Source organism: Bufo gargarizans, chromosome 3 (assembly GCF_014858855.1).
Source record: "Bufo gargarizans isolate SCDJY-AF-19 chromosome 3, ASM1485885v1, whole genome shotgun sequence".
Classification (NCBI taxonomy): domain Eukaryota; kingdom Metazoa; phylum Chordata; class Amphibia; order Anura; family Bufonidae; genus Bufo; species Bufo gargarizans.
This window is the reverse complement of record NC_058082.1, coordinates 170,902,429-170,922,800: the sequence shown is the minus strand read 5'-3', so window position 1 is coordinate 170,922,800 and position 20,372 is coordinate 170,902,429. Positions and strand designations below refer to the sequence as shown.

The 20,372-nt window shown below is 46.6% G+C and overlaps 1 protein-coding gene across 2 annotated transcripts in view; it reads right to left on the bottom strand.

Moving 5' to 3' along the window:
* Positions 1 to 17,520, bottom strand: part of SLAIN1 (SLAIN motif family member 1) — a 75,369-nt gene extending 57,849 nt beyond the window's left edge. For both annotated transcript variants that reach the window (XM_044287954.1, XM_044287955.1), the window contains exons 1-2: positions 17,054 to 17,520; positions 5,507 to 5,646 (exon numbers count right to left, since the gene is read on the bottom strand). In XM_044287954.1, coding sequence (XP_044143889.1) covers positions 5,507 to 5,646; positions 17,054 to 17,520 — 607 coding nt within the window. The remainder of the gene's footprint in view (positions 1 to 5,506; positions 5,647 to 17,053) is intronic.
* Between the last annotated feature and the right edge of the window lie 2,852 nt (positions 17,521 to 20,372).

Here is a 20,372-nt window from a genome sequence, read left to right as displayed (position 1 = left end):
CCCCTCTAGTCTTTGTTTACCTAGCTGCAGCAGTGGCAAGCCCGTAAACACATATGACCCCTGCAGCCAATCACTAACCTCAGTGGTCTCATACCACATATACAGTGACTGCAGCATCATGTGTGGATATGGCCGTGGCCGTGTTACCGCTGTAGCCTGTAAGCAAAAATTGGAGGGAGGAACAGTGGATGCTTAAAGTGGTGTAGTGGGGTCCAATGGATGGGCTGTTTTTGGTATTATTACAATCCATGCCTTTTACCTATATTTTTCCATAACTCGCACAACCACTTTAATCATCACATGGTGTGCACGTTCCACCTCTGCTCCCTTCAGCCTGTGAAAGGATCTTTCCACCAAATAAGCCCGGGTCTGCTGTGACCTCAGATGGCATGGGATTTACTGCTCACAGTCCTCCCATAGTCCGCTTACTATGACTTCTCCATCAAGCACCACACCAGAATAGTGCAGCGCTGGAAACAAGAGTCCGACTGTAGCGTGCTGGGCCCGGACCATCTGCTGACGCAGGTGGCAGGCCTTGTATGTAAATAATGAATCCTCAACTCTTAATGCCTTAGGCCCCTTTCACACGGGCGAGTTTTCCGTGCGGGTGCGATGCGTGCGGTGAACGCATTGCACCCGCACTGAATCCTGACCCATTCATTTCTATGGGGCTGTGCACACGAGCGGTGATATTCACGCATCACTTGTGCGTTGCGTGAAAATCGCAGCATGCTCCTCTTTGTGCGTTTTTCACGTAACGCAGGCCCTATAGAAATGAATGGGGTTGCGTGAAAATCGCATGCATCCGCAAGCAAGTGCGGATGCGGTGCGATTTTCACGCATGGGTTCGAGGTGACAGTCTATTCACTGTATTATTTTCCCTTATAACATGGTTATAAGGGAAAATAATAGCATTCTGACTACAGAATGCTTAGTATAATAGTGCTGGAAGGGTTAAAAATAATAAAAAAGTTAACTCACCTTCTCCTCTTGTTCGCGTAGAGGCCGGTCTGTTCTTTAGCTGTGGCTGAAGGACCTTTGATGACATCAGATCACATGCTCCATCACCATGGTGATGGACCATGTGATTGGAGCATGTGATCTGACATCACCTCAGGTCATTCAGTCCACAGCTAAAGAACAGACCGGGATCTACGCGAACAAGAGGAGAAGGTGAGTTAACTTTTTTATTATTTTTAACCCTTCCAGCACTATTATACTATGCATTCTGTAGTCAGAATGCTATTATTTTCCCTTATAACCATGTTATAAGGGAAAATAATACAATCTACAGAACATCAATCCCAAGCCCGAACTTCTGTGAAGAAGTTCGGGTCTGGGTACCAAACATGCGCGACTTTTCTCACGCGAGTGCAAAACGCATGACAATGTTTTGCACTCGCGCGGAAAAATCGTGCATTTTCCCGCAACGCACCCGCCTCTTATCCGGGCAAAAAACATGACGCCCGTGTGAAAGAGGCCTTACTGTCCCAGCGCATTGGGCACCAGGACCACCATCAGAAATTTCAGGGTCCAATACATTAAGATTGGTCGGGGTCCTGGAGGGGGTTAGCATTTAGAGGGACTTTTTACATGAGTCTACATTTATGCAATACCAGCACCATGTTTACTACATATTTATGATACCAGAACCACGCTTACTAAATAGATATGGTACCAGAACTTTGCTTCATACTTAGCTATGGTACCACAACCAGGCATACTAAATAGGCATAGTATCAAAGCCAGGCTCAGTAGATAGATATGTAACAGAACCAATCTTATTACATAGACACAGTACCAGAACTAAGCTTCAAAGGGTTATCCAGGTTCTAGATATTGATGACCTATCATGTAAATGGAAACTGAGCTGCAGGACAAGTTGTCTGCCACTGGCACCACCCAGCGTGTTATTTATGGCACCAGCAGTTAAATCGGTGGGGACACAGTCAAGGACCCCCACCAATTTGATATTGCTGACTTATCCTGAGGATAGCACATCAATATCTAGAATCTAGCCAACCCCTTTATGTTTGCCTTTGTAAAAAAAAAAAAAATAGCTCCACTGCTACTTTAAAGGGATTCTGTCACCTCTTTTTACCCTATAGAGATGCGGACATGAACGGCTAGATTGCCGCTAGCATGTCCGCAATATACCTGTCCCATATCTGTGTGGTTTTATTTAGGGGAAAAAATACATTTTATATATATGTAAATTAGCCTTGTAAGGAGCCCAAGGGGCTGCACTAACCGCTCTGGAGCCCAGCCACACCCCCCTCTGAAGGAGCCTAGCACCGCCTGTAACCAGCAATCTCCTCCTTGCTCATGAAGTCAGATCGCCGTAATCTCGCGATGTGCGAGCTCGCGCATGTGCAGTTCCTTCCCTGAGGCTGATGCCAGCACAGGAAAGGAACACTATACCGGCACTGCACATGCGCAAGCTCGCGATATTACGGCAATCTGACTTCGTGAGCAAGAAGGAGATTGCCGTTTACAGGCGATGCTGGGCTCCTTTACAGGGGGGCATGGCTGGGCTCCAGAACGGTTAGTACAGCCCCTTGGGCTCCTTACCAGGCTCATTTACACACACAATAATATATATATATATATATATATATATATATATATATATATATATATATATATAAAATCATTTTTCCCCTAAATAAAACCACACAGAGATATGGGACAGGTATATTGCGGACATGCTAGCGGCGATCTAGCCATTCATGTCCGCATCTCTATAGAGTAAAAAGAGGTGACAGAATCCCTTTAAAACAAACAACTAAAAAAATCCATCAAAAACAGCATGTAGTATACCTGGATACATCTGAAAACATACTGCAAATCTGGCTTAAGTCACAGATCCAGTAAGGGCTGTTTCACACGAGTGGATGCGGTGCGTGACATCCACTGCGTGAATGACAGCAAAGACCCGATGCGGACAGCAGAAGCAATGAGCATTAACATGATTGATAATGCTCCGTGCCTCTCTGTGACCTCTTTACTACGAAATCACAGTGACAACTTTATCTCACTGTGATTTCGTAGTAAAGAGATCATAGAGAGGCACGGAGCATTATCAATCATGTTAATGCTCCGTGCTTCTGCTGTCCGCATCGGGTCTTGGCTGTCATTCACGAAGCGGATGTCACGCACGGCATCCGCTCGTGTGAAACAGCCCTAAATATACCAGAAACATGTTCACATCTGCGGTTAAGGGCTCATGCACACGAACATATTTTCTTTCCGTGTCCGTTCCATATTTTTTGTGGACCGTATACAGAACCACTCATTTCAATGGGTCTGCAAAAAAAACGCAAGTTACTCCATGTGCATTCCATTTCCTTATGTCCGTATTTCCGTTCCGCAAAAAAAATAGAACATGTCCTATTATTGTCCGCATTATGGACTAGGATAGTGCTGTTCAATTAGGGGCCAGTTGTTCCGTTAAATATGGAATGCACACGGACGTCACCCGTATTTTTTGCGGACCACAAATTACATACGGTCATGTGCATGAGCCCTTAGGCTTCGTTCGGGGCCTCTATTGCAGATTCTGCCTGAGTGGGATCAGTTCAGTTCAAATGGTTTCAGTTATCTGTTGAATTCGGCAATTTCATAATTTTCATTCTTCTGCACCTATAACGTAGCAGCCCAACAGAAATAACTAGCAGTAATGTGAATGTGGCCTAAATTCGTTTTTACACACATATGTATACTTATATGCACACAGAGATACTTTTACATACACAGCTGCACATTTACACGCATACTGACACACATAGGAGTGCCTTTACACAGTAACCATGATTTTACATATGCAAAGGCACATTTTAGATACATACATACATACATACACAAAGACAGAGGATCACATATACACACACACGGTTAAATTGCCAACTGTGAAATGCACAGCTTTAGTGGAGTATCAGTCCGCCGCAGGTGGCCAACGACAGCCAGCATTGATGGAGAAAGTCGGCTCGGGAGCTGCCTGGTTGTTGTAAAGTCACCACTGTAAAACTTTGGGGGAGATTTATCAAAGCTGGTATAAAGGAAAACTGACTTAGTTTCCCAACCAATCAGATTTCACCTTTCATTTTACAGTGCTCCTTTGGAAAATGAAAGGTAGGATCTGATTGGTTGCTATGGGCAACTAAGCTAACATTCCTTTATACAAGTTAATAAATCTCCCCCTTTGTCCCTTCCACACAGTTTTTATCTGTTAAGCCTCATTCACACGTCCATGTCCGTGGTGAAATCCGTGAGCAGGTGGTCAGTGATGCATCCGTGAAGGATCCATGTGTCCATTTTTTGCTCGCCGTGTTGCATCCGTGTTTCACTGACACTGAACAGCTGAAAAATAATTTTCAAAGCATCTCTTCTTAATGATCTGTGAAACACTGATGCAACACGGATGGCATCCGTGTTGCATTAGTGGTTTTCACTGACCCATAGACTATAATGGACGTGATGGATCCGTGAACACGGACAAAATAGAGCATGCATCTGCGCTAAAAACACTGACCCACGGACTCTGCTAAAACACTGATGTCTGAATACACACATTAAAATGAATGGGTACGTGTGCTGTCCGTGGAGAATACCTACAGCACATGTCCGTGAAACACTGACGTGTGAATGAGGCTTTAGTTTGGACTACCAGAACTAATAGCAGCTAGGCCACATGCGCTGACAGCCTTTAAAATTGGTAGGCCGATTTGGGCGGCCATGGGGCCCCCTGGGAGCTTCAGGACTGGAAAGGCTGCCTAAGCAGCCCCTCTTATTGCAATCGGCCAGACGGGAATGAGTGAGGCAGGTCCTGATGTTCTCACCTGACCTATTTGGGTGGGCAAGTCAGTCTATCACCGAAATGGTGTAGCGCTGGAGCTACAGAGCACTGTCAACATTGTACACACAGCACTGCTTCCATAGAATCCAAGGAGAGCGGCGCTGCGGTGACGAGCGCTGTCCAATACAATGTTTGACAATGCAGTGCCACACAGAACCACAGATCGGCAGGGATATGGGGTATCCAATCCCCGCCAATTAGCTAGCGGTGGCCTATCCTGAAGATAGGCCTGGAGTTAGAAAAGGTTGGTGGATTATCTGTGTGCGAGTTCAAAGTCATTAGATACATCGCCATTAAAGGTGATATGACTCGTCCACCGTCTGGTCTCTCGGCGCACACTTCCAGTAAAGCCCACCCATGGTTACCATACACAACGTATAAGTATTTAGAGACCAATGAACAGACTGAATGACAGCATTGATATGCTAAGAAGCACATTGTGTGGTCTGCAGTACTTCCACTTTACTAGGCGATCCATAGACACTCATTTCCCATCAGTTGTGTTGCAGATATGCCAGTCAGCACTTAATCCACGATAATGTACACGGCAGAAGAAACTCAGGAGCATTACCAGATGTGAAAAAACGAATAAAGATGTTTCTAGAAAGGCTCAGTTTTAAAAATAGTACAAATCAATATTATATTGATTACCTTGCTCAAGTCGGAAGCAAAGTGATCTCTTTGCTGCTTCTATTTCGGGACTTGGATGATCTAGAAATTGCCTACACCATTCCAGTGGGCTGAGGGCGGACTCAAACGGGTTCTGCTTCTTGGTAGGGGACACGTAAAGCCTGGAAAAGACAAAGTGTAAACCAAATGCACATAACATGTAAAACCTTACAGCTTAGGTTTTACTGCAGATAAACCCCAATAACGCACTCACACTTGGGATGTTTTAAGGAAGTTCCACACTAAGGCTCCATTCACACGTCCATGTAATGGGTCCACATCGGTTCCGCAAATTGCAAAACGGGTGCGGACCCATTCATTCATTCTCTATGGGGATGGAATGGATGCGGAGGGCACACTATGTGCTCTCCGCATCCGCATTTCCGGACCACGCCCCCGATCTTCCGGTCCGCGGCTCTGGAAAAAAAAAATAGAACATGTCCTATTCTTAAACCTAACAGCATAAAGCAACGGACGCGAGTGCCTTTCTTCAGTATTGTATCTCTGGGGCGCCTGGACACGTGCACCACGCACCATCTACACCGCAGTGCCGATCAGCGTTCATCATACTCCTGTCCTGTTCTTGTCCGCAATTGCAGACAAGAATAGGCAGTTCTATGGGGGTGCCAGCCGGGTGTATTGCGGATCCGTAATTTGCGGATCCGCAATGCACTACGGACATCGGAATGGACCCTAAAGAGGGAATTTTAACTGTCCCTGTAAAACTGGATCATATGTCTTCAGGATTAAGGAGTCATAAACCTTGACCCTACAAAGCCACCATCCTTATGGAATAACAGTATTCACCAATTCAATTTAAATATACTCAGCAAAACCAGCTTTATTATTAAGTACAAGGTAAAGTGGATTTAAACAAAATAAAAATGACACATGGGTATCAAAATATATCCCTTGAGTAACTGTGTCTAGCAATCTAATATACAGCAGGTACTCCTTGCAGATAGAAAATGGTCATTAGACAGATTACATAATTGACCTTTAATATAATTAAAAAAAATAGATAAATAAATGGATAGAGAGATAGATACCCGTAGATAGATAGATATATACCTCAGTCACACAACCTCCACAAATTGCAGATGTGCAAAATATGGATGTGGTCCATGTTGCATCCACATATCTCAATGACCTATTGACTGCAATGGGTCCAAGGTCTGCATTTTGTGGACAAATATAGGACATGTTCTATCCTGTTTGCAGATCAGACATTTTCCGCATCTGTATGTCCATTTCGCAAAAAAAATAAACAATTAGGGTCATTTATCAAACTGGTGTAAAGTAGAACTGGCTTAGTTGCCCATAGCAACCAATCACCTTTCATTTTTGACAGCTCCTTTGGAAAATGAAAGGTGGAATCTGATTGGTGGCTACTGACAGCTAAGGCTACTTTCACACTTGCGCTTGATCGGATCCGTTCTGAACGGATCCGATCATATTAATGCAGACAGAGGCTCCGTTCAGTACGGATCCGTCTGCATTAATAACTTAGAAAAAATTCTAAGTGTGAAATTAGCCTGAGCGGATCCGTTCAGACTTTCAATGTAAAGTCAATGGGGGACGGATCCGCTTGAAGATTGAGCCATATGGTGACATATTCAAGCGGATCCGTTCCCATTGACTTACATTGTAAGTCTGGACGGATCCGCTCGCCTCCGCACGGCCAGGCGGACAGCTGAACGCTGCAAGCAGCGTTCAGCTGTCCGCCTGTCCGTGCGGAGGCGAGCGGAGCGGAGGCTGAACGCCGCCAGACTGATGCAGTCTGAGCGGATCCGCTCCATTCAGACTGCATCAGGGCTGGACGGAGGCGTTTGGGTCCGCCCGTGAGCTCCTTCAAACGGAGCTCACGAGCGGACCGACGAACGCTAGTGTGAAAGTAGCCTAAGGCAGTTTTTACATCAGTTTGATACATTACCCCATATGTCCATAAAATGTGCACCATGGACCCATTTAAAAAAAAAACTATGGGGGACAGTCATTAAAACTGGTGTAAATGAAAATTGGCTTAACTGCTCATAGCAAACAATCAGATCCTACTACTATGACATTTACTTCCACTAATTTTGCAGATTTCTCTTGATGCTCTAAACTACTTTGTCACTAAAAGAGTAACTAAACTTTAATTCAACAAAAAATATATATTTTTATTGATTTTGATTATTTTATTTTATTTTTTTTACTAAAGAAATTTGCACCTAAAGCTGACATGTAGATCTTTTTGTTTAGCAAAGTAGGACTAGGCACAGGCAGGAGCCAGTCCGCTCAGCTAATCCTGGCATAGCACATGGTTACAGGGTACCCATGTGCTATGCCAGCACTTAGCCAACCTCAGGGGGCACAGGCAGGAACAGCAATGTGTGCCCCATTGACACAGTACAAGGAATCAGTCAGCGATGTGTGAATAAGGCTACATGCACACGACCGTTGTGTGTTTTGCGGTCCGCAAATTGGGGATCCGCAAAACACGTATGGCGTCCGTGAGCATTCTGCAATTTGCGGAACGGCGCGGACAGCCATTAATATAAATGCCTATGCTTGCCCGAAAAACGGACAAGAATAGGACAGGTTATATTTTTTTTTGCAGACCACAGAACAGAGCAACGGAGTGCTGTCCGCATCTTTTGCGTGAATAGGTCCGCATTTAAGCTGCGTATACTGCGGCTCGGATGCGGACCAAAACAACGGTCATGTGCATGAGGCCTATACTGAATTTAAAGCTCGGCTGAATTCAGGATTATAGTTGCAAATTTTAGCAAAAAGTAAAAATCTATTAAAAGCATATTAGAAAAATTATTTTTAGGGCATTTGGGACATAAAAAAAAAAAAAAAGTTTAAGAAAAATGGAGTCACTCTTTAAAGGTTGTCCTTCTCTGCCCACCCTCCAAGACTTGCTATGTGATTCATATACACAGCTACTCATCTTCTACACAATATTCAGCACGAGGTCTAACTATTCATTTCTATAAATCAGGGATCAGCAACCTTCGGCACTCCGGATGCTGTGAAACTACAATTCCCAGCATGCCATTCTTAGAAGAGCAGAGCCAGTACGCATGGTGAGAGTTGTAGTTTCACAACAGGTGGCGTGCCGGAGGTTGCCCACCCCTGCTATAAACTATGCTTTCACTACATGCCTCTAGTTCTCCATTTCTTGGCAGCAGCTTCCCAATGTACTAAACTACTCACTTCAATTCACTCTAATATAAAATATCCTCTTCTGTGCCAGTTACTCTACAAAATGTGGTGTCAAATATGGAATTTTAACTATGGAAGCCAAAGTCATAAATCAATATAATGAAAAGAACAAGTCCAGTACAGTCACTCCCCATTAAAGGGAACCTGTCACCAGGATTTTGCGCATAGAGCTGGGGACATGGGCTGCTAGATGGCCGCTAGCACATCTGCAGTACACAGGTCCCATAGCTCTCTGCGCTTTTATTGTGTTAAAACACAGTTTTGATTGATATGCAAATGACCTGATATGAGTCCTGTATCCGGAGAGGAGTCCAGCGGAAAGGAGTCCAGCGGAAAGGAGCCCAGCACCGCCCCGCGTCCTCCGAATCTCCTCCTTGCTGGCTGACGTCACAGAGCTGGAGCTCTGAAATCTTGCGATGCGCGAGCTAGCGCATGCGTAGTTCGTTCCCTGTGCTGATGCCAGTACAGGGAATGAACATGACGCCGACACTGCGCATGCGCTAGCTCGCGCATCGCGAGATTTCGGCGCTCCAGCTCTGTAACGTCAGCCAGCAAGGAGGAGATTCGGAGGACGCGGGGCGGTACTGGGCTCCTTTCCGCTTGACTCATCTCAGGCTACAGGTCTCATATCAGGTCATTTGCATATCAATCAAAACTGTTTTTTAACACAATAAAAGCGCAGAGAGCTATGGGACCTGGGTACTGAAGATGTGCTAGCGGCCATCTAGCAGCCCATGTCCCCAGCTCTATGCACAAAATCATGGTGACAGGTTTCCTTTAAGGCCTCTTTTACACGACCGTATGGCTTTTTCAGTTTTGCGGTCCATTTTTCACGGATCCATTGTTCCGTTTTTCCGTATGGCATATACAGTAATTACATAGAAAAAATTGGGCTGGGCATAACATTTTCAATAGATGATTCCGCAAAAACGAAACGGATACGGAAGACATACAGGTGGATTTCCGTATGTGTTCCTTTTTTTTTTTGCGGACCCATTGACTTGAATGAAGCCACGGAATGTGATTTGCAGGCAATAATAGGACATGCTCTATCTTTCAACGGAACGGAAACAGAATGCATACGGAGTACATTAAATTTTTTTGCAGAACCATCAAAATCAATGGTTACATATACGGAATGCAAAAAACGGCCCGTAAACGGAAAAAAACGGTCGTGTGAAAGAGGCCTTATTGGTCTACTTATAACCACCCCCAATCTGTTCTTAGAGGCCATGTCCACCAACAATATGCTTATATTGCGGCAATGCATATAAAAACAAAATAAAGATAGAGAGAGAGATATTAACGACAGCTCCTGTGCGGACATATGTGTCTCCATGGTAACCAGGCAGCAAGCAAATTCTGTGAAGTCCGATCCTGCAGTCATGCTAAGATCTTTTGGACCCCTACTTACATTCAGTAGTTTTAGTAAGAAGAATAAGGCCTCTTGAACATGACCGTATGACTTTTTCTGTATTTTGCGGTCCACAAAAAACAGAGCCGCTAAAAATCCGGATGACGTCAGTGTGCATTCTGTATTTTGCGGAACGGAACAGCTGGCCCCTGATAGAACAGTACTATCCTTGTCCGTTATGCGGACAATAATAAGACATGTTCTATCTTTGAATGGAACGGATAAACGGAAATGGAAGGCATAAGGAATACCTTCCGTTTTTTTGGGGAAGATCCATTGAAATGAATGGTTCCGTATACGGAACACAAAAAACGTTTATGTGCAAGAGGCCTAACACTGCAGGATTAAACGATAGAAGTATGCCACCCTTTCAAGGTGGGCATCATCTGGTATGTTAGGCAGCCTTCACATACACAAGGAACATCGAGCAGCTAAATCCCCACGCTCATTTTGGTTACCCCCTAAAGGCAACCTGAAATCAGAAACCATCTGAGATACAGTATCACTAGCGTCCACGTCTAGCCCGAGGGACACTTTATAATAGTCAGGTCTCGCCTATGTAACAGGATAAGGGGCTTTCTTGCTCTAGCACATGAGCAGTTTGTCACACGTCTTGAATGTGGAGCTAATCTTAAGGCTTTGTCTACAAAGAATCTTTTACTCAATTCTTGACCCACTTAGAGAAAAGTCTTTTTGGAAGAAAGGCTTCAATAGCCTGAAAGGGTTCAGTAGTGAGGATGAAAACAAGTAAAAGTAGGTTACACTCTCATCCAAACAGCCAACTTTACAGCAATAAAAAAAAACGAAGGATTGTTCTTTTCCTCAGTTAATCGTGTGCTATTATTACACCAACTTTATTGTAAATGGTCACTTTATGTTCAGATCTGGACAAAGACGTTACATGTGACAAGGACGAGGCCAGGGCTTTGTATCTCACAAGAATGGATATGTCTCCCACAAGCAGAAAATAGTTACCATTTTATGTATTATATTTAGTGTTTCTAAGCTAAATACATGGGCTAAAAAAGGGTTTATATGCAGAAAATCAGCATGAAATCTGCACCAAAAACAGCTCATAAATCCACACATTTATCGTGGTTTGGCTGCCTTTTTTGAGCAGTTTTTGGTGTGGATTTGATATGGATTTTCTGAAAATCTTACACTTTCATTAAAAGGGGTTCTCCAGGAATTAAGAATATGAAAATACCTAAATATTACTTTATTATAAAAAAATATTCCCAAATACCTTCCAAGTTATAATGGCTTGTTTTGTCTTGGGAGCAATCATCAGGGGAACTAAAATGGCCTCCGTACCTATAAGTCCACACAAAAACCTGTCCTAATCACACAGCAGAACAAGTTACTTCACAACACTAAGTGCTCGTTCACACAAATGTGTGCTGCCCGTTTCCGCATTGCGGACCGCATTTGTGGATCCGCAATACACGGGCACCGTTCTGTGGCCATTCCTCATTACGGATGCGAACCCCATTCACTTCAATCGGTCCGCAAATCCGGAGATGCGGAACGGAAGCACTGAACGGAACACTACGGAAGCACTACGGATAGAACATGCTCTATATTTTTGTGGAACGGAGGGATCGCGGACCCATTCAAGTGAATGGGTCCACGATCCCCATGCAGCTGCCCCACGGATGGTGCCCGTGCATTGAGAACCGCAATTTGCAGTCCACAGCATGGGCACCGGCTTCACACGTTCGTGTGAACGAGCCCTAAGATAAAGAGCTGCCTCATTCTCCTCTCTTCTTTGCAGGGCCTATGATCCTGAATACAGATATTAAGAACTTTAGTTGACATGCTGCAGATTTCAAAATCCATATGGCGGGTCAATCTCTGCACCCAAGAGAAAAAGCAAAGTTTACATGAGATTTCTCTAAGCTTTTCCAGCAGGCTGTTCCGGCAGGTGAACAAGTTTGCACACATGTGCTGCTGGAAGTCCGCCCCAGCCCCATTTACTATAATAGGGACTAGCCGGAGATGCGGCCACAGCACGGCAAAAATGCCAAGAGGCAGCCGAACAAATACCGCAGCGCACTGTGGTTTTTGTCCAGCCGCCTCTTATTAAAGGGAGTCTGTCATCAGCATTTCACATTTGTAACCCTTCCCATAGATTTCTAGCATGCTTACAGTTAATAAAAACGTTACCTTTAGCATCAATCCTGGACTTATAAAACCGTCAAAAAACTTATTTGTAACATATGCAAATGAGGGCTCGCGGCGTTACCCTCGTAGGTGTCCTGCTAGCTCAGCCTTTTCTTCGCTTCCCCCCGTCCCTTCCTTCCCTCCGCCCGCCTATCTACTAACTTGTTGTTAGCCGGCGCATGCGCATTAATTACTGTGATGCCGTACAAGGAATGGGCATCGCAGTGCGCATGCACCGGCCGACGGGCTGAGTGCGCAGGCGCGGGATCTCGGCGAAACAACAAGTTAGTAGATAGGCGGTCAGAGGCAAAGGATGGGCGGGCGGGGGGGAAGCGAAGAAAAGGCTGAGCTACCAGGGCACCTACGAGGGTAACGCCGCCCCTGGGCACTTGCGAGCCCTCATTTGCATATGTTACAAAGATGTTTTTTGACGGTTTTATAAGTCCAGGATTGATGCCAGAGGTAATGTTTTTATTAACTGTAAGCATGCTAGAAAGCTATGGGAAGGGTTACAAACGTGAAATGCTAATGACTCCCTTTAAGTCCGGCAGCACCCGTGTGCAAATGTTAGTACGGATCCAGCAGGCTGTTTGCCCAGTTACCCTGTGTGTGGCGCTGTAATAATATGGGGATTTCAGAGTCAGCACAAAATAAATGAATAGCATGTTCAATGGGATTCCATATGTAAGGTGGTATAGGACAGCTCTGTACTATTGATGAGCAAATCAATTTGTTCAAAAGTCCATCTCCTTGAACAACGAGGGGCTGGCCCCACTGTTCAGGAGACTCCCTCTTGCTGACTGACAGGGCCAGACATCTCACCTGCCCTGTAATGGCGCAAGCGCAGAGGATCTGCTCCTATTGCTTGTGCGATGCAGATGCCAACTAGACATGAGCGGTATAGTTAGCGACTGCCCTGCTCAGGGAACAGCAGCAGATCCTCTGCACTTGCACCGCTACTCGGAGCAACAGCGCAGGGCTGGTAAGATGTCTGGCCCTGTCAATCAAGGAGGGGGAGTCCCTTTAGCAGAGGGGCCAGGCTGATTTTTTTAGTAACTTGATTTGCTCATCACTATTCTGTATATGTGGCTCCCAAATACGCCCTTATCAGTGATGCTTACAGCTCCTTATCAGTGATGCTTACAGCCTCCCGTCACTGTAGCACACCCCTGTTGTGTGCACGGGGCCTTAAGGTCCCTTTACATGGAACGCCAGAGCAGGAGGCATTCCTTCCTGACAATCTGCTGATCGCCGGTGGAGGAGACTGGTGCATTTACATGTATGGTGAGTAGCGATCAATAATGCCTTTGCCCTTCCCCATACGGACTTGTTTGCTGGCAGATCGTGTATACACAGCACGATCAGCTGCCGGCACAAAGTGATTTTTGTGTGTGCACAAATGATCGGATTACCTGATGGACGAGCGTTTCGCTCGTTCATCAGGTGATTGGCGGTACATTTACACCGCCAGATAATCACTAACGAGCGTTCCTATGAACCCCAGTGAGTGGGTCTAGAGCAAAAACATGAAAAATGACAGCAGAAAGCCAAGTGGCAGCTTCCGATTTTTGCCACGGTTTCCACAGTGGATTTTCCCCAATGGTAAAATGCCAGTGTGAACATGGCCTAATGGCTCTCGAACACGATCTGCTTCAGATCACGAATATGAGCCCATAGAATGTTAAGGGCCGATACTGTACCACTATGCCAGGGGTCCGCAACCTCTGGTACTCTAGCTGTTGTGAAACTACAACTCCCAGCATGTGCTGTTCACTTCTATGAAATTTCCGGGAGTGAACTTCACATATACAGATGTCCCATTTTGTAACTTTATCCCATTACCTGGAAAAAGATAATTAGCAGTTGACTTTAGGGTAAGGCTACTTTCACACTCGCATTTGGTGCGGATCCGTCATGGATCTGCAAAGACGGATCCGTTCAGATAATACAACCTTCTGCATCCGTTCAGAACTGATCCGTTTGCATTATCTTTAACATACCCAAGACGGATCCGGCTTGAACACCATTGAAAGTCAATGAAGGACGGATCAGTTTTCTATTGTGTCAGAGAAAACGGATCCGTCGCTATTGACTTACATTGTGTGTCAGGACGCTTGGCTCCGCTTTGCAAGCAGCGTTTTGGTGTCCGCCTCCAGAGCAGAATGTAGACTGAACGGAGGCAAACTGATGCACTCTGAGCAGATCCTTCTCTATTCAGAATGCATTAGGGCAAAACTGATCCGTTTGGACCGCTTGTGAGAGCCCTGAACGGATCTCACAAACGGAAAGCCAGAACGTCAGTGTGAAAGTAGCCCAAGTTGTTTTCGTGGAGGTTTCTGTCTCTTTTCACTATTTTGTGTATTTTGAAAATGAAGCAAAATTGCCCCTTTTTGTAGACTGCAGAGGTTTTCCTACAATTAAGAAAATCCGATAAATGGGGCCTGACCCACAGGTCTTCAATCATAGGCAAACAGTTTGCCATGTGGCTTGTCTAAAGCGGGGCACAGCGCACCCGTTACGGTGCATTCATGGCGGAATTTACAGATTTTTTTCACAAAGTTGTGGATTTTTGGGTGTGTATTAGGGTTCATGCACACGGCTGTGTTTTGCGGTCCACAAATCACAGATCCGCAAAACACGAACACAGGCCAAAGGCATTCCGCCATGGTTTTTTTTTTGTTACTCAAAACTGAAAAAATAAAACAGGCTCTATTTTTTGCGGGCCCACGAAACAGACGGCTGGGTTCACACGGGCGTGACGGATTGGCTCAGGATGCGTTCAGTGAAACTCGCACTATTTTGCAAGCAAGTTCAGTCGGTTCACGCGTGTGATAAAAAACTGAAGGTTTACAAACAACATCTCTTAGCAACCATCATGGAAAAACGCATCGCACCCGCACTTGCTTGCGGATGCAATGCGTTATTAACGCATCCCCATTCATTTCTATGGGGCCTGTCCTGCGTTACAAACGCAGAATATAGAACATGCTGCGATTTTAAAGCATTGCAGAAGTGATGCGTGAAAAAAAACGCTCATGTGCACAGCCCCATTGAAATGAATAATGCCGGATTCAGTGCGGGTGCAATACGTTCCCCTACCGCATTGCACCCGCGCGGAAATCTCGCCCGTGTGAACTCAGCCTTATGGATGCTGACTGCACACATTGAGATGACTGGGTCCACAAAAAAGGCGGATCAGATGCAAACCAAAACCACGGACGCGTACATGAGGCCCTATGGTGTGGATTTTGTTAATTATATCTTGTATGAGAATCTCTCCATTCAGTGCAATGGGAAACCGATTCTGCCGTGGAAAACGCTACAGACAAATCCGCCCGTATTTTGTTGCAGATTTGTCTGTAGCGTTTTTCACGGCAGAATCAGTTTCCCATTGCACTGAATGGAGAGATTCTTGTGCAGAAAATCCACAAAAGAACATTATTTAGGCTACATGCACATGACCGTTCAGTTTTTTGCGGTCAGCTAAAAACAGAAGCCGTCCTTGTGCCTTCCGCAATTTGTGGAAAAACGGAACAGGCGGCCCATTGTAGAAATGCCTATACTTGTCCGCAAAACGGACAAGAATAGGATATGCAATTTTTTTTTTGCGGGGCCACAGAACGGAGCAAAGGATGCGGACAGCACACGGAGTGCTGTCCACATCTTTTGCGGCCCCATTGAAGTGAATTTGTCCGCACCCGAAAAACGGTCGTGTGCATGAGGCCTTACTCTGCAAAACACAATGCAGGGTAGACAATAGTCTGCCAGGTGCGAGTGCACCCCCTTAGGGCTCAGGCAGACCCACATAAGGGCCTATATTTTGCGGTGCGGAGGCACAGACCCAAAAGCCCATGGAAGCACTTGGTAGCGTTTCCGATCTGTGCCTCCGCTCCGCAAAACATAGGACACGGCCAGTGCCCATATAATGCGGACCCGTTTGCGGTTCACGTGCATGAGCCCTTATACTGCACACATCACATTATATAGCATGGGGTTGCTGGGGTATCTCCTGCAGGTATCATTTAATTGCGGAAGGACACACCTTGAATGCAGATGGTCTCTAAGGACCGTTAGTGAATAGGCCCCCCGTTTTGCGAATGCAGACTGGCACCGATATAATAACAATCTCCTGCAGGGCCTTGAATACAAAGGAGAATATTAGGAGACGATATAAATACCCGCTCTCCGATGCACTGCATAGGGCCAAAGAGATGGTGTGATACAAAACAAAACGCCCCCGTCCATGCCCACCAATCCCAGGCAGCATAGTACAAAACCAGAGGATGCTTTGCCATTCAGAAGATACGTGTAACCTGCATCCGACGCCACGCAGAGCTGCAGCCTGCTACCAGCTATGGAAAGCCGCTCGGGAAGATTTAGCCTGTGATAAGCCCAAATCCTATTGCCAGGAACAGATTGTACCCCTGCTGCCAGGGGCTGAGCAGCGACAGGGGAAATCCTCTTGGGCTAATAAAGGCCATTCCTGTGGGCGGCTCAGGACCACAGAGGGCAATGTGACATAACCCTGCAGGTTCTAAGTGGGTCCTATGTAAAGCCACAGGTAACAGGGCCAAAGGGCACGCTGAGCTCTGCTACATCTGTAGTGGTGAGGTTCTAGAACATACAGCTTCCCTGCTGCCAGCTGATCTGCATTCATGCCATGCACCTTCCACCCAGAGCCAACCTGTTCCCTCCTACCAAGCACAATTACTAGCAGTGCCCCCAGGGAGAGTGATTACCAGGTGTCTTCCTCTTCGCTACAATACCCATCTTCCAGGTCCAGGATGTCCACCTCATCCAGGATGGTGGCACCGGTACTGGAGTGGTCAGTCAGTGGCCCCTCAGTGGCACTCAGACATGACAGCTGGGGTCTAGTACTGTAATAGCCTATGTGATCCGGAGGGTACAGGCTTCCCCCGATAGCAGAGGTGCAGAGCAGGGTGGGCACCGGGCTGGGCAGGCATAGTCCGGCGGGCCGTGCCAGGGCAGACAGCTGATGCATTGCGGGGGGCGGCGGCAGCAGCAGGTGCGGGCTGGCGGTGCAGTTGCTGACGGCGCTCGCCCGGTTCCTCAGCTGCTCATTCTGCTTCTCCAGCTTCCTGACCAGCTCCTGCAGCTTCTTCACCTCCAGCTCGGCGCTCATCACCACCAGCCCGTTGGTGGCGGCGGGAGTGGCCGCTGCGGTGCCGCACTTCACCTCCGCCATGGCACAGCCGCAGTCCGCACAGTGCTCGGGGCTGGCCGGCGGCGCGGTGTAGGACGAGCGGCTCCGGGCTCCGTCGGTCAGGGACGCTGATGGCTGCTGCACCAGTGCTCTGGCTGCATCCCCCTGCTCAGAGTGGATGCGCCTCCTGTCAGCGCCGAGCATATTGATGTGAACGCCGGGCCCCCTCCCACTAATGCCGAGAGAGGGGGGGACACACAATGGGAACAAAGAGAAGCCAGACTCTGGGGACTGCTGACTGATAAGAATGCTCCCCCCAGAGCCCGCGTCCATCACAGCTGGGGCCCCCGAGGTTTCCACTCTGCTCATCTCTATCAATCAGGCTCCCACCTACAGCCCTGTGTCCAGCCTGTGCAGAGGAATGCATGCTAATGTTCTCTGGAAGCAGCCACTCTTATCACACAAACCTACTTTCTTTCCGTGTCCGTTCCGTTTTTTTTTTGGTGGACCGCATGCGGAACCATTCATTTCAATGGGTCCGCAAAACCGCGTGCATTCTGTTTCCGTATTTCCGTTCAGGAAAAATATTACGTACAAGGATATTACTGTTCTTTAGGGGCCAGCAGTTCTGTTCCACAAAATACGGAATGCACACGGATGTCATACGTATTTTTTGCGGACCGCAAAATACATATGGTCGTGTGCATGAGTCCTTGTTCAGGTCATTGACCATTTAGCATCCGTTAAAGAAACGGCCAGTGTTTCATCAGTGAAGGACAGGTGTCTGCCATGGGTCCCTATATCCTTTAAGGCCATGTCCTAGAGTGGGCAACCTGCGCCACTACATCATCTGTTGTGAAACTACTACTCCCAGCATGCATACTTGCTCTGCTCTTCTCAGAACTCTCATCAAAATAAATCAAGCATGCTGGGAATTGTAGTTTCACAAGTGCCACAGGTTGCCCACACCCTAGACTTTAATTGATAGTGAAAACGGCTGTGCACCTGAGGGTACATTCACACCACAGTGAAAAACATCAGTTTTTTCATTTTTGTAATGAGCGCCATACAGCCGTTTTCGAAACCGGTAAAAGCCTATGGGGGCTATTCACATGGCTGCTTTTAACAGCAAGTGCATAGTGGCGGTCAAAAAATAAGGCATGTTTTTGCCCTTTTTCATGGCCCAGACCAAGCCCCATTGAAATCAGTAGGCCTGTGTGCACCTGTCTAACAGATACATTGGGGGACATTTACTAAGGCTAGTTTCACACTAGCGGCAAGGAACCCCGGCAGGTGAACAGCCTGTCGGATCCGTGCTGTCGCTAGTGCACGTGTGCACTACCGCTCCGGCCTCATTGACTATAATGGGAATAAAACTACGACATGTTGTAGTTTTATTCCGGACGCCTCTCGGCATATTTGCTGTGCTGCCGCCGGAACTCAGTCCCACCCTCATTATAGTCAAGGGGGCCAGAGCGGTAATCCAGCACGGATCCAACAGGCTGTTCACCCGCCGGAGCAGCGTGCCGGAGTTTCTTGCCGCGATTGTGAAAGTACCCTAAGACAGCTTTTTCGCCCCTGCCCTGCTGTAGTATACGGCTAATATATGACTAGGAGTGTGTCTCATCGTAAATTAGGCGCATGTATGGCTGTCCGTGTACCTATGAAACTATGGTAGCCCCTGGCTGGTGTAGTTACATCACCGTTTAGCCTTTCCGTTCTCCTGCTCCGTTTAGGGGCAGGAGAACGGAAAGGATGGATAAGCACATAACTGACGCCAAACGGAGCCTGAGGACGCCATAGACTATAATGGGGTCCGTTATGTTTCCGCTCAGAAGATGATTTTTAAGCGGAGACAAAAGTTGTGCCTGCAGGACTTTTGTCTCCGCTTACAAATCATCTTCTGAGCAGAAACATAACGGACCCCATTATAGTCTATGGGGTCCTAAGGGCTCCGTTTGACCCCGTTTGGCGTCAGTTATGTGCTTATCCGTCCATTCCATTCTCCTGCCCCTAAACGGAGCAGGAGAACGGAAAGGCTGGACGGTGATGTGAACGAAGCCTAATACAACTACTTTTTCACCTAAAAGTAGCAAATTTGCTGGGGCTGCAGTGGCCGTATATTTGGAGACATCACAGGAATGTCATCCGTGTCCTACCTGCATCCCTGCGGCTGTGCCTCAAATATAGAACGAGTCTTTTTCTTGTCCATTTTGCAGACAAGAATAGGCATTTCTGCAATGGGGCTCCTGAAAAGTGCGGCATGCAAACAGACCGAATCCGTATTTTGTGGGTCTGCTAAATGGTCTTGTGCAGAAGGTCTTATACACATGTAGTTCTGCAGGATATTAAACTTAAAGGGAACCTGTCACCTGGATTTTGTGTATAGAGCTGAGGACATGGGCTGCTAGATGGCCGCTAGCACATCCGCAATACCCAGTCCCCACAGCTCTGTGTGCTTTTATTGTGTAAAAAAACTGATTTGATACATATGCAAATTAACCTGAGATGAGTCCTGTGGCGAAACCAACCTCGCCACTGGGTGCTGGAGAAGCCTGGTTGCCCGCCTGCTTCCTTTAGACTATGGCCCCATGTTGAAACGCTTGATTTTCCCCTACAAAGACTATGTGAAAGAATTTGGCTCCATGGCAATTAAACTGTATTCATGTAGTCCGAGTGCCATTCACCTAATAATTGAATGCACTCAGACCTGAGCTATCTGAGGATATGTTAAATGTCTATGTTTTATGCAATAGGTGCACAGTTTTGCCTCTGCCCTTGGAGATAAATTGGATTACTCCCCAATTGTCTCCAGGACAGAAGACATTGTGTAAAACTGTGTATTCTCCTGCCTGTGATAATTACATTAACCCATTGTGTAAGGTAAGTGTATC